The following is a 14,831-nucleotide window of genomic DNA, read 5'->3' as shown; positions in this document are numbered from 1 at the left end:
ACAAACGAGATAATTTTAGGTAGTAAAATTTGATATGAAGAAGAGGAGAAGGAAGGAAGGATCTACCTGAACCCAGAAGTAAAGAAAGTAGCATTACAGCAAACTTTCCACGTGTGCCGGGTTTTAACTTTTCAGAGCATTTTGATGAGCCTTGTGACTCCCCGGGCCCTTTGCCCAGCCACAGTCTGGAGCCCCGTGTGTGGAGGGGGAGGGGGCGGTGGGCTGCCCCAGGCCCCCAGCGCATTTGTGCACCCACAGCTTGGGCAGCCAGTACCGGGGCGTGCGGCAGAAGGCAGCCAGGAGCAGGAGCAAACTCCAGCAGCGGCATGAGGTGCTGAAGGCAGAGAATCCTGGAGGTGGGTGCCGGGGCCACTGTGCAGGACTCCGGTGGACAGGGAAGAGGGGCTGGACCTCGGGTCTGTGCTGCAGATGGGATGGCAGGAGGCAGGGAGGGCTGGGGTGGGGGAGGCTGGGCCAGCCCCAAAAGTCCCAGCTGGCCTCCTAGGCCCCTCTCCCTGTGCCTCACGGCCCCCCATCCAGTTCCTCACTGCCAGCCAACTCTGTGATTTCCTTCTGGCAGATGCCTCCGACCTTCAGGGGCGGCATCTGCTGGCTGGCTTGGATAAAGTGGCCAGAGATCTGGACCGGCAGGAGAAGGCTATCACAGGGATCCTACGGCCGCCGCTGGAGCAGGGCCGGGCTGTGCAGGACAGCGCTGAACGGGCCAAGGACCTTAAGGTACTGCTAGGCTGGTCTCCTCCTTATGGGGGCCTTGGTGCTTGACAGGGACCACCTGCCCCATGTAACCAGAAGTCCTGAGTGGTGGCAGTGAGGGGGGCTGTTTTAGGCTGATGACCAAGGAGGTGCCTGAGCCCTGGCGCCCCCAACACGGCCCCAGGAGGAAGGGCAAGCGAGGCTCACGCTGCCTCCACATGGCTTTGTTGCCTGCGGGCTTGTGGCCAAGTGGGAGGCTACAGTGCGTGGCGGCCGCAGCTTCGGAGTTAGAGCTGCTTGCTGGCTGCTTGACCGCAGACCCGCTATTCGAGCCCAGGCCTCAGTGTGCTCAGAAACAAGGCCAGAGGAGGGCGGGTACAGGGGTGGGTCGTGGCCAGGCCCCATCACATTCCTTCCTAAGCTGCTTGGAGTTACAGGGTCACCTGTGAATGGGGAGAGGAAAAGTACCCACCTCGTGGAGTGGCCCCCAAGCTGGTTGAAATCATCCACTTGATGTGGGCGGAAAAGTAGATGCTTGATAATTACCTGTTAATTTCCATCACTCTTGTGAGTCACAGCCCACCCTACCAGAATTCGGGGGACGCTCCTTATGGGCTGGCTCCCCAGGGAGGACAGCAGCTTCCTCTGTGCCTTGAAGGCCCTGGAGGGGGAGGAGGCTGCTGGATTGTGGCCAGCTCCAGGGGTTTTGGTCCCCACAGAACATCACCAATGAGCTGCTGCGGATCGAGCCCGAGAAGGCGCGCAGCACAGCTGAGTGCGAGGAATTCATGCAGGCCCTCCCAGGCAACAGCACCACAACTTTGCTGAAGACCCGGGTGGAGGACACCAACCGCAAATATGAGCACCTGGTGCAGCTGCTGGACTTGGCCCAGGAGAAGTGGGTGTCAGGTGGGCGGTGGGGAGGTTGGGCGGGATCATGGGGCCAGGCGGGCACCCGTCACTACTGCCCCATGTCCTCAGAGTGGACGTTGCCAACCGTCTGGAGAAGAGCCTGCAGCAGGGCTGGGAGGCTCTGGCCACCTATGAGAAGCAGCTGACCCAGGACGACACAGTGCCTGAGAGTGGCCGCGCCCTGGACAGCAAGAGGCAGGAGCTAGTGGTAAGTCTGGGGACCCAGGACCTCATGAGCCTTTTTCCCCAGGTGCTCCCCACCCACTGCCTCTGAACAGGCGGGGACTGAGGCCCCGAGTACCAGGCCAGCGAGTCTCTAGGTTCTGAAAGGCTGCGTGCCAAGTCAGAGGTTGCAAATGGAGACCCAGGGCGCGAATCCCAGCTGCTCGGGGGGCTTGTGGAAATCAGGAGCCTGATTTTAAAATGAAGTATCCACGTCAACCAGCCAGATTCCCAGGATCTCTCGACGAGCAGATCTGGCCACCTGGGCCGGCGCACTCTCCCAAGCAGGTCGGCAGCAGGAGAGTTGGCAGCTGCCTGCAGCCCCAGCATCTGCTTTCTCCGCACTGTTGCCCCTGGGCCGCTTGGCGTGTCTGCCTGCCTGTCGGCTGTGGGCATTCAAGCCCTGGGGAGGCCCCTTAGTCACACACCAGTTCTCCTGTGGGGATCCTCACCTCAGAGCTGAGGCCCTGTGGCTGGAGGGCAGCCAGTCATTCTGGTCCTGCGTGTGGGGTCACAGGGCACATGCTGCCCACTGCAGGGTTTTCAGAGGTCAGGTTTTCCGGGTTGTGGTCATTGTGACAAGACAGAACGTTGCAGAAACGACCACCAGGTTTAAGAAGAAACACGGAGGCAAAGCCCTGATCCCTTCCCATGCCCAGGCTTACTCACCTGCCGAGGCAGGAGGCCCCCAGCAGTTGGGGCAGTGCTGCCTTAGCCCCTGGAAGCCCCAGCCACAGCGCCTGCCGTCTGCCTCTCTGCCCCGGCAGGCCCTGGCCTCTGAGCTGCAGGCCCAGAAGCCCCTCCTCGGTGAGGTGGAACGGAACCTGCAAGTGGCCAAGCAGTGCTCCAGCGCCCTGGCCAGCCGCTTCCAGGAGCACTGCCCAGACCTGGAGCGCCAGGAGGCTGAGGTGCACAAGCTGGGCCAGCGTTATGACAACCTCCGCCAGCAGCTTGAGCTCAGGTGAGGAGCCGCGGGCGGGCAGCAGCCTCCACTTAGCTGGTCTGCGCTGAGGCTGCCGAAGGCTATTTTCTAAAGTTTCTCTTATTGAGAAAAGCAGTAATACATCTACAAACTAAAAAACCCAAGGTGATTACAGTGACCAGCCCATCCCCCAAGGGAAGCATGGCTACCAGTTTGCGTCCCCTTCTAAAACTGTCGAGGAGCTGGGGCGGGCACGTAACATGGTTGACAACTCACTGCCTACACCGTAGCTTGCTTTTTCCTGTCATCCACGTTGTCGGGGTCGGGCGCCAGTAAATGGAACCTCCTCCTCTTCTCTCTTCTGCAAAAGACCCCGTACAGAACACCTCCTGCTTCCTTAAATGTTGCGTAGAATTCACCAATGGAGAAGCCATGCAGACCTGCAAGTCGTTTTGTTTTTGGGGTGTGAGATTTTTTTTTTTAAGATTTTATTTATTTGAGAGATAGAGAGCATGAGAGGGGGGAGGGTCAGAGTGCGAAGCAGACTCCCCGCTGAGCAGGGAGCCCGATGTGGGACTCGATCTCGGGACTCCAGGATCATGACCTGAGCTGAAGGCAGTCGCCTAACCAACTGAGCCACTCAGGCGCCCTGGGGTGTGAGATTTTAACAACAAATTCAACGTCTTCACTAGGTATCAGGCTGCTCTGTGTCATCTGATTCCTGGAGCAGGTCCTGGAGCTTGTCTTTCAAGGAATCTGTCCATCTCCTCAAGTGGGTGAACTGACGGACATAAAAGTGGTCCAAATATCCTCTTATTCACTGGTTCCAGAACCCGAGGGGATATCCCCTCCCTCATTCCTAATGTTCTGCCTTTTCTCATTTCATTTATATATTCTTTTTCCTTCCTGACCGTTGTGTGGCTCGTCAATTCACCAACCATTTCAAGGAACTGGCTTTGGTTTCAGGCCTCTTCTCCCTTCTTCTGTCTCCTGTCATGGGCATCTGCTCTCTACCATTTCCTGCTGCTGCTCTTAGCTTTAATTTTTCTTTTTTTCTTTCACTGTTGAGCACTTCCTCCTTTTCCAATAAAAGCACCGAGAACTGCAAATTTCCCTATAAGCACTGCTTTTGCTATGTCCTCCAAATGTTAGTTTTATTTTAGTGAGTTCAGGTTTCCTAGCGTCTCCTGTGATTTCTCCTTGGACTTGTGGGTTACTGAGGGCCTCTAATGCCCCGTGGGCGTCTCTGCTGGTCAGTACACAGGGACCTACCTGTGCTTGACAGAGGCCGCAGTGTGTTCCAACTTAACATTACGTAATTTCATTAACCACCCTCTTTTTAGGGACTACTTAGGTTATCTTGTTAGATTATCTATGATCCCTCCTGCTTGGAGAGGACTTCTGTGAAAAGGTACAGGAGGCATCCGCTGACTGTGGCAGAGGCCTGACAACGGGTTTTGTCCCCATAGGGCCCAGAGCCTGCAGAGTGCCAGGGCCGCGTATGACAACTACTGCAGCGGCTACGACCACGTGCTCCAGTTCTTGTCCCATATCCCCAGCTACGAGCCCCAGGAGACAGACAGCCTCAGCCAGATGGAGACCAAGCTCAAGAATCAGAAGGTAGGGTGGCTGCCTCCATGTTCACTGGCCTATGGTGGCACGGGTGGGGGGGGGCGTGGAGGGGAGCCAGGCAGTGCCTGCCACCTGCCCCGGTGGGAGGAGGGCAAAGGCCTGGCAGAGCTGTGTCCTCAAGGGACCTCGGCCCTACCTGGCCCTGGCACCTAAGTCTGAGAACGAGAGCGGTCTCGCTCTCCCCTTGGTGTCCAGTACGGGGCCTGGCCTGGCGTGGACCATCCGAGCAGGCTGGCTGAATGAGCAAATGAATGGTCGCCGCAACACAGGAGGAGCACTTGTGGTGAAAGGTCCCACGTCCAGAGTTCAGAGTCCTGGTTCCTTGGAAGGCAGCAGAGTCTTGGAGTGTGGGACAAGGGACATGGGACCCCAACAGCCTAGACTCAAAGCGACGTTCTACCCCTAATAGCTGTGTGCCCATGGGCAAGTCACTGCACCTCCCTGTGCCTCGGTGTCCTCCTAAACCAGAGACCATGATGGTGCTTCCCTCACAGGGTGGCTGGGAGATTAAATGAGATAATCTAAGTAAGATGGGAGAATAGTGCCTGACGTTTCGAAGCACTCAATAAACACTGGTTTCCGAGCAAAGACTATTATCCTCCCGGCCCTTCTTCACAGGGCCAGAGAACTGCCTTCTGTGACGAACAGCTGTACACAAGGAAGCCTTTCTTTACTCCTTGTGCTACAGAAGAATTTCAGATTCTAAGGAATCCAGCTACTCTATCAAGTTGGTTTTTTTTTTTTAATTTGATTTTTAAAGTCTCTGTTGTTTTATAGAACCTGCTAGATGAGATAGCAAGAAGGGAACAGGAAGTTCACGAAGTCTGCACCCACTCCCAGCAGTACCAGCAAGCTGTCAAGGTGAGCCTCTTCCCACCAGGTGCACTGCTTAGGGAAGCCCTGGGCCGGGCATGGCAGGCATCCTGTAAACTGGCACAACCCTGGGGAAAACCAAGGGTACCAGACACTGAATGCCAGAAAAGGGATTTCTACTGCTCAGAGCAGTACACGGGGAGAATTTATCCTCAAGGGGAAAATGACCAAAGAACAATGGAGGATAAACAAAATCGCTCCAACAGCACTATTTATAAAAGCAAAACAGAAAAACAAGAAAGCACCTAAGTGGCGGATAGCAGAGAAACAGCCAGGCGAGTTATCCTTCATCCACTTGTCACACTCACACAAGAGGGGGATCGGGAGGCAGCAAGGTGAGGAACTGCTTCCGGCGCCGCGGTAAATGAAGCAGCAGAGTGCCACACGTGGGGCTGGGGGGAGCCCTGGGGGTGCTTGGGCGAGTGCTGGCACTTTCCATTGTGTCCTAGGTCGTTTAGAGACCAAGCTCTGTGGTGCTGCTGGGCCGATGGTTCTCAAAACCTCCTGGAGGTTGATGCAGCTGTGCAGACATCTGCAGTCAGCTACAAGGGGCACAACATTTCGGACTTCATGCCTTTGTCTGCCCTCTCTGACGTCTCTCTCTCACTCAGGACTATGAGTTAGAAGCCGAGAAGCTCAGGTCCCTTCTTGATCTGGAGAATGGAAGGAGCAGCCACATGAGCAAGAGAGCCAGGCTCCAGTCTCCTGCTGCCAAAGTGAGGGAAGAGGTGAGCTCTGCAGGCTGGGCCTCCTTGGAGCTGCCGGGGCCTCTAAGGAGCAGGGCATGCAGGCCTCCGAGATGTACACCCAGTAGGGAAGCTGGGCTGAGAAGCCCTCCTGGGTGCAAACAGGTTCAGTAAGAAAAAATAACGGACTTGTTCTCGGGCAGCCACGCTGATACACCTAGAAAGACAGACTTCTGGAGGTATCTGGGCCAGAGCCATGGATTTGGGAGGCTCCCACTTTGCTCCTCTTAAGTACATATGGAGGGATGATGTGATTCCTTCTACACACGAGAACATTAAGGCACAGATAGGGGACTTAGCCTTCTCCCTCTAAATCCAGTTTTTCCATCAGTTGAGACTGCACTCCAACTCCAGGTAGCAAGAGGCCAGAAGCCACGCTCTGTCCCCAAATGCCGGACTTTCCAAATACTGTCCAGCTTGCTCTTGCTTAGCCTGTTGACTTCTGTTTGCTAACTTCTCTCCTGTAGGAAGCTGCTCTTGCTGCCAAGTTCACGGAAGTTAACGCCATCAATAGACAGAGGCTGCAGAATCTGGAGTTTGCTCTGAGTATCCTGAGACAGGTAACAGATCTTAGTAAAACATTTTTTCTTTTTAGGATTATATTTATTTTAGAGCAAGAGAGCGAAAGAGACAGGGGAAAGGCAGAGGCGAGGGAGAGAGAGAATCCCAAGCAGACTCCTCGAATAGCTCGAAGCCCAATTCCCACGGCCCCGAGATCACCACCTAAGCGGAAATTAAGAGTCAACCCACTGTGCCACCTAGGTGCCCCTCTAAGACATTTTACTCAAAACTATGCCAGCAGGTGAGAAATAAGGCTCATTCTGCTTCTAAGAAACAGACTGAGCTGGCGGCAGTGTCCCTTGCTAACATGGCTGGACAGCACCAGGCCAAGTACTGGCCCCCGCCAGCGCCTCTGTTGACATGACTGTAACACGCGTGCCATCCAACAAACATCTGCTGAGTTCCCAGGAGCAGGTTACTTATTTTCAGAAGCCCACGTCCGTCCGTCCACACAGTGGAAAATGAAGTAGCACCACTGTGGAAACAAGCTGAGTGCAGAACAGGGGACAACCATCTGTGCACAGATACACGTCTCAAAGATGACCCATAGCCTCTGGAAACACGACCAGAGTGTGGTTTCACTTCACACTCTTCTGTGGCTGTAAAATATTTTATCATTTAAAAAACCTAAACTACTTGTTTTTACCATTTTCAAAAGTAACCCTAGAACTCTAGTGACCTCGGCACTGAGGGAGCCTTGGGGGTCACCGGACAACCAGTCTGACACGCTCATGGTAACCGAGGTGTGCTCTGACCAGTGGGAACAGGCCAGGCAGAGCGTGCAGCTTTAACCACGCACTGTCTTCTCCTCCTCAGCAGCCGGAGGTGGGAGCGAGCCATGAGACCCTGCAAGGGAGCACAGCAGGCTCCACAGTGGAGGAGACGTGGAAGGTTCAGAAGGAGCTGGACGAGGAGACTGAGCGGAGACAGCAGCTGGAGAAGGAGGTCAGGAGCGCCCAGGAAGAAATCCAGACTCTGCAGAAACGGAGCCCCCAGGAAGCGGTGGTCAAGAAAGAAGTGCTGAAGAAGGTGCCAGACCCTGTGCTCGAGGAGGGCTTCCAGCAGATGCAGCAGACCCTGGTGGAGGAGCAGCACAAGAACCAGCTGCTGCAGGACGAACTGGAGACGCTGCGGCTGCGGCTGCGCACCCTGGAGCAGGAGACCAGGGATGGGGGGCAGGAGTATGTGGTCAAGGAGGTCCTGCGCATCGAGCCAGACAGAGCCCAGGCGGATGAGGTCCTGAAGCTCAGGGAGGAGCTGGAGGAGCTGAGGCGGCAGAAAGGCACCCGGGAAGCAGAGGCGGCCCTCCTGCAGCAGCGCATCGCGGCCCTGGCCGAGGAGAAGAACCGGGCACAGGAGAAGGTGACCGAGAAGGAGGTGGTGAAGCTGCAGAATGACCCCCAGCTGGAGGCAGAGTACCGGCAGCTGCAGGAGGCCCAGCAGCGGGAGGGCCAGCTCAGGGAGGAGTGCGAGGAGGAACTGACCTTCCTCCAGGACAAGCTCAAGAGGCTGGAGAAGGAGCGGGCCATGGCGGAGGGGAAGATCACAGTGAAGGAGGTGCTTAAGGTGGAAAAGGATGTGGCAACCGAGAGGGAGGTGGGAGACCTCAAACGCCAGTATGAGGATGAGGAGGCCAAGGCTCGCGCCAACCAGAGGGAGAAGACTGAGCTGCTCCGCAAGATTTGGGCCTTGGAGGAGGAAAATGCCAGAGTGCTGGTGCAGGAGAAAGTGCGGGAAATCGTCCGGCCGGACCCCGAGGCAGAGAGGGAAGTGGCCAACCTCCGCCTGGAGCTCGTGGAGCAGGAGCGCAAGTACCGGGCGGCCGAGGAGCAGCTGAAGAGCTACCGGGGTGAGCTGGAGGCGCTCAGGAGGCGGGGCCCTCAGGTAGAGGTCAAAGAAGTGACCAAGGAAGTCATCAAGTACAAGACTGACCCTGAGATGGAGAAGGAGCTTCAGAGGCTCAGGGAGGAGATTGTGGACAAGACAAGACTCATTGAAAGGTGTGATTTAGAAATCTACCAGCTGAAGCAAGAGATCCAGTCCCTGAAAGACACCAAACCCCAGGTGCAGACCAAGGAGGTGGTCCAGGAGATCCTCCAGTTCCAGGAAGACCCCCAAACCAAAGAGGAAGTGCAGTCTTTGCGGGCCAGGCTCTCAGAGGAACAGAGGAAACAAGTGGATCTGGAAAGGGAGGGGGCCTCCCAGGAGGAGAAGATCAGGCATAAGGAGGAGGAGCTGTCCCAGGTGAAGGAAAAGGTGGTCCAGCAGGAGGTGGTCAGGTACGAGGAGGAGCCCGGCCTGCGGGCTGAGGTGAACGCCTTCACCGAGAGCATCGACGTGGAGCTGCGGCAGATCGACAACCTCCGGGGGGAGCTGCGGCGGCTGCAGCGCCGGCGTGCGGAGCTTGAACGCCAGCTGGAGGAGCTGGAACGCGAGAGGCAGGCGCGCAGGGAGGCCGAGCTGGAGGTGCAGCGTCTGAAGCAGCGGCTGGCCGACCTGGAGGAGGAGGAGGGGGAGGCCCGGGAGAAAGTGACCCTCAAGCAGAAGGTGGTGCTGCAGCAGGATCCCCAGCAGGCCAGGGAACACTCTCTGCTCAAAGTCCAGCTCGAGGAAGAGAGGCACCGGCGGCAGGTCCTGGAGAGCGAACTCGAGACCCTGAGAAAGAAGCTCGACAACCTGGAGAAGATGGAGGTCAAGGAGAAGGTGGTCTTCTCCGAAAGCATCCAGGTGGAGAAAGGTGACACCGAACAAGAGATCCAGAAGCTCAAGAGCAGCCTGGAGGAGGAGAGCCGGAGCAAGAGGGATCTGGATGCGGAAGTGAGTCGGCTGGAAGCCAAGCTGTCGGAGCTGGAGTTCTGTAACTCCAAGTCATCCAAAGAGCTGGACTTCCTAAGGGAAGAAAACCACAGGCTGCAGCTGGAGCGGCAGAGCCTGCAGCTCGAGACCCGGAGACTCCAGTCGGAAATTGAAATGGCTGCAACAGAAACACGAGACCTGAGAAACATGACCACGGCAGACTCTGCGACGAGCCTGGACTCTAGACTGTGGTCCCTGGAGAGAGAACTGGATGACCTCAAGAGGCTCTCCAAAGACAAAGACCTTGAGATCGATGAGCTGCAGAAGCGCCTGGGCTCCGTGGCCGTCAAGAGGGAGCAGAGGGAGAACCACCTCCGGCGCTCCATTGTGGTCATCGACCCCGACACGGGCCGGGAGCTGTCCCCAGAGGAAGCCCATCGCGCCGGTCTCATCGACTGGAACATGTTTGTCAAACTCAGGAGCCAGGAATGTGACTGGGAGGAAATCTCGGTGAAGGGTCCTAGCGGAGAGTCCTCTGTGATCCACGACAGGAAGTCTGGCAGGAAGTTCTCCATTGAAGAGGCCCTGCAGAAAGGAAGGCTGACACCGGCTCAGTATGACCGCTATGTCAACAAGGATATGTCCATTCAGGAGCTGGCCGTCCTGGTGTCTGGACAGAAGTAGGCACAGCCTAGCCCCCTGTCTTCTTGGAAGCCTACCCAGTACCACCGTGTCTTCTCCTCCCTGGCCCTGTGCAGACTCCTGACCTGTGCAGAGCTGAGCACATTCCCCAACCCTCGCTGTCATTCAACCTGGGTGAGGGACCTGCTTCATTCTCTGATGATCAGACAACCATGATGCCACTCTGCTGTCCCTTTTCCTACACACTTCCATCAGTAGACTCCTTGTGTGACACCTGGAAGCAACCCGAAAAAACTAAAGCACACGACCCATGACGACTGAAGAAGACAAGCCCACTCTGAGCACTGGCCTTCACACCCCAGGTGGGGGGGACCCTCGAGCAGAAAGGCCTCCCTTTCACATACCTTTCCATACATCAAAGGACTGGGACCCTCAGGGCTGCTGACCTGCATTCATATCCCCCTGGGTACTGGCTGAGAGCAGACTTTCTGTCAGAGGCCTCCTGGTGAGACAGATCCGGGTTCTAGGCCAGAAAAGGTGCAAAGCCAGAACAATGTCTGGCCTTTGGTGCTATAGTGAAGGTAAACTGTCAGCCAGATTGTCCCAGGAAAACGCACCATCAGAGAATGTGTTGTGGTTCTGAAATTAAAGTATTTTCATAAAGGACTGTCTTGCTATTAGCCTTAGTTTTAGTGCCTTACAAGTCTTCTTATCCGCTCATTGGTATTGAAGTATACTAACCATACACTGACTTTTCACCAAATGAATTTTAGGTTCTCTGTTATGTATTATGTAAGAAAATGGGACTAGGGAACTCTATTTATAATGCGAAAATAAACACCTGGTGGCTTGATTCTAATTTCATAGTGTTTCTTCTTCTTTTGCCCGTGAGGCTTTTTATTTCCTCTGCTCCCTCTTGGCTTATGGCCAAAATGGATATTCCACATCTACCAGCTCCTAGGGGAAGAAGAATTAGTTGCAAAAAAGGTAAAAAGAATGAGAAACAATGTTTTGGAAACCTTGAAACAATTTATTTAGTTGCTTTATACAAGATTAACAATTTCCACACCACCCCCAACACCAACATAGTCTCGCCGCACAAAAGCCACAGCCCCTCTCACACCTCAGGAGCGGCTGCACCAAGGGCAGCGCCCCCCTCCACCCCACCCCGGAGCCCGCTCTGCCTGCCGGGCGCAACGGCCGTGGCTGTGTAAGTCACTCACTCTTTCGTTACCACAAATAAAGCATAAACAAGAAAAAGAAATCTCATAAACTCCCCATCAAAGAAACGTTTCCCTGAGGCAAGAGGCATCACTAGATTCCTAAAAATGAGGGTATTCTGCTCCAGCTGCACACTCAATGGTACATGGGGAGGAGGGAGCGCTGCAGGGAAGGGACCTTGGGTGTTCTCGGGTGGAGAAACCTGGAGAGTTCCCACTGCTCAGTGTTCACGGGCGGCCTCTGCGCGGCTCTGAGCTCAGCAATACAAATCTCTTCTTTGGCTCTTTTGCTACTACCTAAGACTATATTCTGTAAACAAACTGGAAACCCAAGTTGCAAAAAATAGGTACAATGAAGGGATAAGGAATCCACTCTAGCCCATGTGAAACACATGTTGGTTCTTACGTTTAAAAAAGAAAAAGAAAAAAGCCAAACAAACAGCAGAGGCCTAGCCGGACAGCTGACGGAGGTGTTGCTCCATCTGAACCCGGGCAAACCTCTGCATGAACTGAGTTACTGAGCACTGTACCCTGGAAGGCAGGAACCAAGAGAGCTGCCTGTGTCGTCACACAGGTGTACATTCTGAGGAGGCGGATTACTCTTAACATAATTGCAATCACTTAGCTGAAGCAGTCAGTTCAGACACGCCTTGTGGTACACACTTCACCGGACAGGCAAGTGCCCTAACCATCCTTGTGAAGCAGCCGCCTGCTGAGTGCGCTCCGCGGTAGCTGTCCTAGTCTGTCTCTGGCGCACTCTCCATGCTCATCGGCGTGCCACCCTTAAGTCAACGCCCAGCCCTGCTGCGTGGAGAGCTCCAGGACGCCGAGGCCTGTTTCTACATGGCAGACACTTCACAGAGGTCTGTTCCTGCAGCTCTGCCTGACAATGGTTTCTAAACAAAACAAACTGGAATGTCTGTGACTTGGAACCCCTCATATCCTTGGCCCTCTAAGAGATGAAGGGCTTTGGGGCTCTGCAGTCCACCTGTATGAACTCTGAAATAAACAAAATGGGGGCCCGGGCTGTATTGGGACTTGGGATTTGGGGGCCCAGATGACCTTCAAGTCAGGACGGCACAGATTATGATGTGCAACTGTAAAAAACTCAAACTGGTTATGTCTTAAATACAGACATATCTTTTAAAAAAGTCTTCCATCTGAGATCCACCCAGAGGGCTGAATGGACGTGTCTAATTCTGCTCCACCATAAAGGCACTGGAATTATGTCTTACTATAATATGACAGGCAAAAAGCAGTCCCATTCTATCCAATGCATTAATGGTAATAATGAAATCTGGACCAAAATAAGTGTCTTTAAAAATCCTGTCACAACTGTTGAATCTACAAAGGTCTTTTCTCTGAAAGAGCTTCACTGTCACGTTCAGGCAGAGATGCTGGCCCCCACCATGATGGGCACACATTAGGTGTTCTGAGTATTTTTCAAAAAAACAAGGTAAGTCTCCCAGCTGTGTATTAGCTGGGAGGTTTTTGTCCTGTTGAGCACACAGCGTGAGGATGGGACAGATACCATGACCATCCAGGGATCCCACTGTGGCCAGAGGAGTCCCTGACCACTAGGGCACCATGAGGTACTCTGACCAAATGCCAGGGGTCAGGTGGATTTAAAGCACGTGTGCCAACTGCTCTGCCCCGACACCAGAGCTTCGTACATGACCCAGCGCGCACCCCAGCCCAGAGCTGCCCCTCCAACGATTGTCCATGACACAGCCGCGCAGCCCGGAACACCAGGCCAGTCCGTGCCTCCGGAGAAGCCCAGGGCTGGTCCCCTAACAGAAGGCACATCACAGTGCCAAGAGACGCTCCACTTAGCACTCACACCTTCTCCAGAAGAAAGCCAATCGGGGCAGAAAGAGCATAGTGATTATCCAGTTTCTGAGACCTACTTGTTCAGCTTCCGCCCAGACCTAAGTTAGTCGGGCCTTTCCTCTGAAGAGGTCACAATTTCCGTGGTACACCGGGCCCTTTTCCGTGAAGTTGAGAAGCATCTGGAAAAGAATAAGCAAAAATAACACAAGTCTTTCAGGATCTCAGATTCCCTCAAGGTGGCGGTAACAAAACCTCAAGGAGATCACCTACATAGCAAAAGCCCCCCGAAGGCTGAGCCCAAAAACCCTTGGCAAAGACTGAAAGCACTGCCACTTGCAGCAGCTCACAGTGTGCATGGCACTCTGAGCTCTGTGATGGCAGCTGCCCGCTGCATGCCGCGCACCCAGAGCCGCTTCCGTTCCCCACTGCCACCACCATCCCCTGGCGCACTGCGCTCCACTCAAGCAGCAGTGAGCACTCTCACCATCAAAACCCTCCGGCCCTACAAAGACAAATTCAAAGGTGCTAGCATTCCGAGTCTGCACGGGAAAGAAAGCAAGGCAGACACAGTCACACAGCTGAAATAAGCAGGCAGCTTTTCACTTAACAACCACTCAACGTAATCCTCCAACGTGAAGAAGGGCTAAAGGAGACAGAGAGGGTACAGGAAAGTGCTTTTCCTTTTTGTGGTTGTTGAAAATACCACAGGCCAACAGTCATGTTCCAATGGCTCTTCAATTATTTTGTTTCTGTTTGAAAGTGTGACATTCCGTGTGCCACGGAAATTGCAACATCTTCAGAGGAAAGGCCCGGCTAACTACGCTCTTTCTGCTAAGTGGAGTGTCTCCTGGCACTGTGATGTGCCATCTTTCAAACCACACACTCCCACCTAGGTGGCTCTGTGACCCCCATGTTATTCTCTTAGCTACTACAGCAGCCGCCAGTTTGCAGAGTAAGTCCACTGGAGCTATGGCTTCTCTAGAGGAAAATGGAGTCACTGTTGATCCAGGAAGCTTAGCCCCTTGGTTCCTTTCTCTAAAGAAGCAAAATTTCCACCTTGAAAATTTTCAGTCCAGTCTTATGCCCAGACGGCCTGTGGTGCTCACTAGGAATGCATCAGCCTTGGGACACGGAGGCCAGAGACCCCTTGCAAATCTGGAGATAGACACAGACTTGGGAAGCGTCAGGCCACAGGCATGCCTAGCCAGGCAAGCTCCCTGTCTTACTCCCACCCTGGCACCTGTGCACCAGCGCTACCCAGGCTCAGCTTCCTGAAGAATAGCTCTCCCCTGACTGACATAGCATCCCCGGTCCTCTCTGGAGCAGGTCTAGAGTAGTAAGAAGAGCGCAGTAGGCCAAAACCAAGATCCCATGAGGCTTCCCACCAGTGTGCCATGAGGCATGTTTACGAATCATGTTCCAGCACAGGGCGAGGCCAATCACTTACTGGGAAGGTGCCAGCTGGAGCATCTGTGCGGCCTTCTCACAGCAATACCACATCCCTTTCTGAAATCTACTGACCTACAGAGATGAAAAGCAGGAAGAGAAGAGGAATGCTGCCCCAGGTCCTGCTGTGCTCCCTAATGTCTGCCTTCACCCCTGAACTCAAATGAAAGATGCTCCTCTCTGGCACACAGGCTGACATCACAGGGAAGGGTCCCTAAGACCTTGCCCCTGTGACCTTGCTGCTGTTTGGGTTCTCCCTTTCACTTAAAGTTTAGCTGGCCGCACCTGGAAGGTGCAGCAGCTTCAATGTAAAGG

The 14,831-nt window shown here is 54.4% G+C and overlaps 2 protein-coding genes across 5 annotated transcripts in view; one reads left to right on the top strand and one right to left on the bottom strand.

The window, feature by feature from the left end:
• PPL (periplakin) overlaps positions 1 to 10,879 on the top strand; it is a 41,460-nt gene extending 30,581 nt beyond the window's left edge. Inside the window, exons 13-22 of the mRNA XM_088017061.1 lie at positions 259 to 356; positions 581 to 738; positions 1,434 to 1,612; positions 1,696 to 1,834; positions 2,616 to 2,809; positions 4,240 to 4,390; positions 5,180 to 5,263; positions 5,887 to 6,003; positions 6,489 to 6,581; positions 7,399 to 10,879. Coding sequence (XP_087873187.1) covers positions 259 to 356; positions 581 to 738; positions 1,434 to 1,612; positions 1,696 to 1,834; positions 2,616 to 2,809; positions 4,240 to 4,390; positions 5,180 to 5,263; positions 5,887 to 6,003; positions 6,489 to 6,581; positions 7,399 to 10,062 — 3,877 coding nt within the window. The 3' untranslated portion in view covers positions 10,063 to 10,879. The remainder of the gene's footprint in view (positions 1 to 258; positions 357 to 580; positions 739 to 1,433; positions 1,613 to 1,695; positions 1,835 to 2,615; positions 2,810 to 4,239; positions 4,391 to 5,179; positions 5,264 to 5,886; positions 6,004 to 6,488; positions 6,582 to 7,398) is intronic.
• A 150-nt stretch (positions 10,880 to 11,029) lies between these two features.
• The window catches only part of UBN1 (ubinuclein 1), a 39,457-nt gene continuing 35,655 nt past the window's right edge, over positions 11,030 to 14,831 (bottom strand). For all 4 annotated transcript variants that reach the window (XM_028117431.2, XM_028117433.2, XM_028117436.2 and 1 more), the window contains one exon: positions 11,030 to 13,249. In XM_028117431.2, the coding sequence (XP_027973232.2) occupies positions 13,200 to 13,249 (50 nt within the window). In that variant the 3' untranslated portion in view covers positions 11,030 to 13,199. The remainder of the gene's footprint in view (positions 13,250 to 14,831) is intronic.

This window comes from Eumetopias jubatus, unplaced genomic scaffold (assembly GCF_037043125.1).
Source record: "Eumetopias jubatus isolate StellerSeaLion01/CBP00866 unplaced genomic scaffold, mEumJub1_p1.0 scaffold_12, whole genome shotgun sequence".
NCBI classification, from domain to species: domain Eukaryota; kingdom Metazoa; phylum Chordata; class Mammalia; order Carnivora; family Otariidae; genus Eumetopias; species Eumetopias jubatus.
This window is presented reverse-complemented; position numbering and strand designations above follow the sequence as displayed.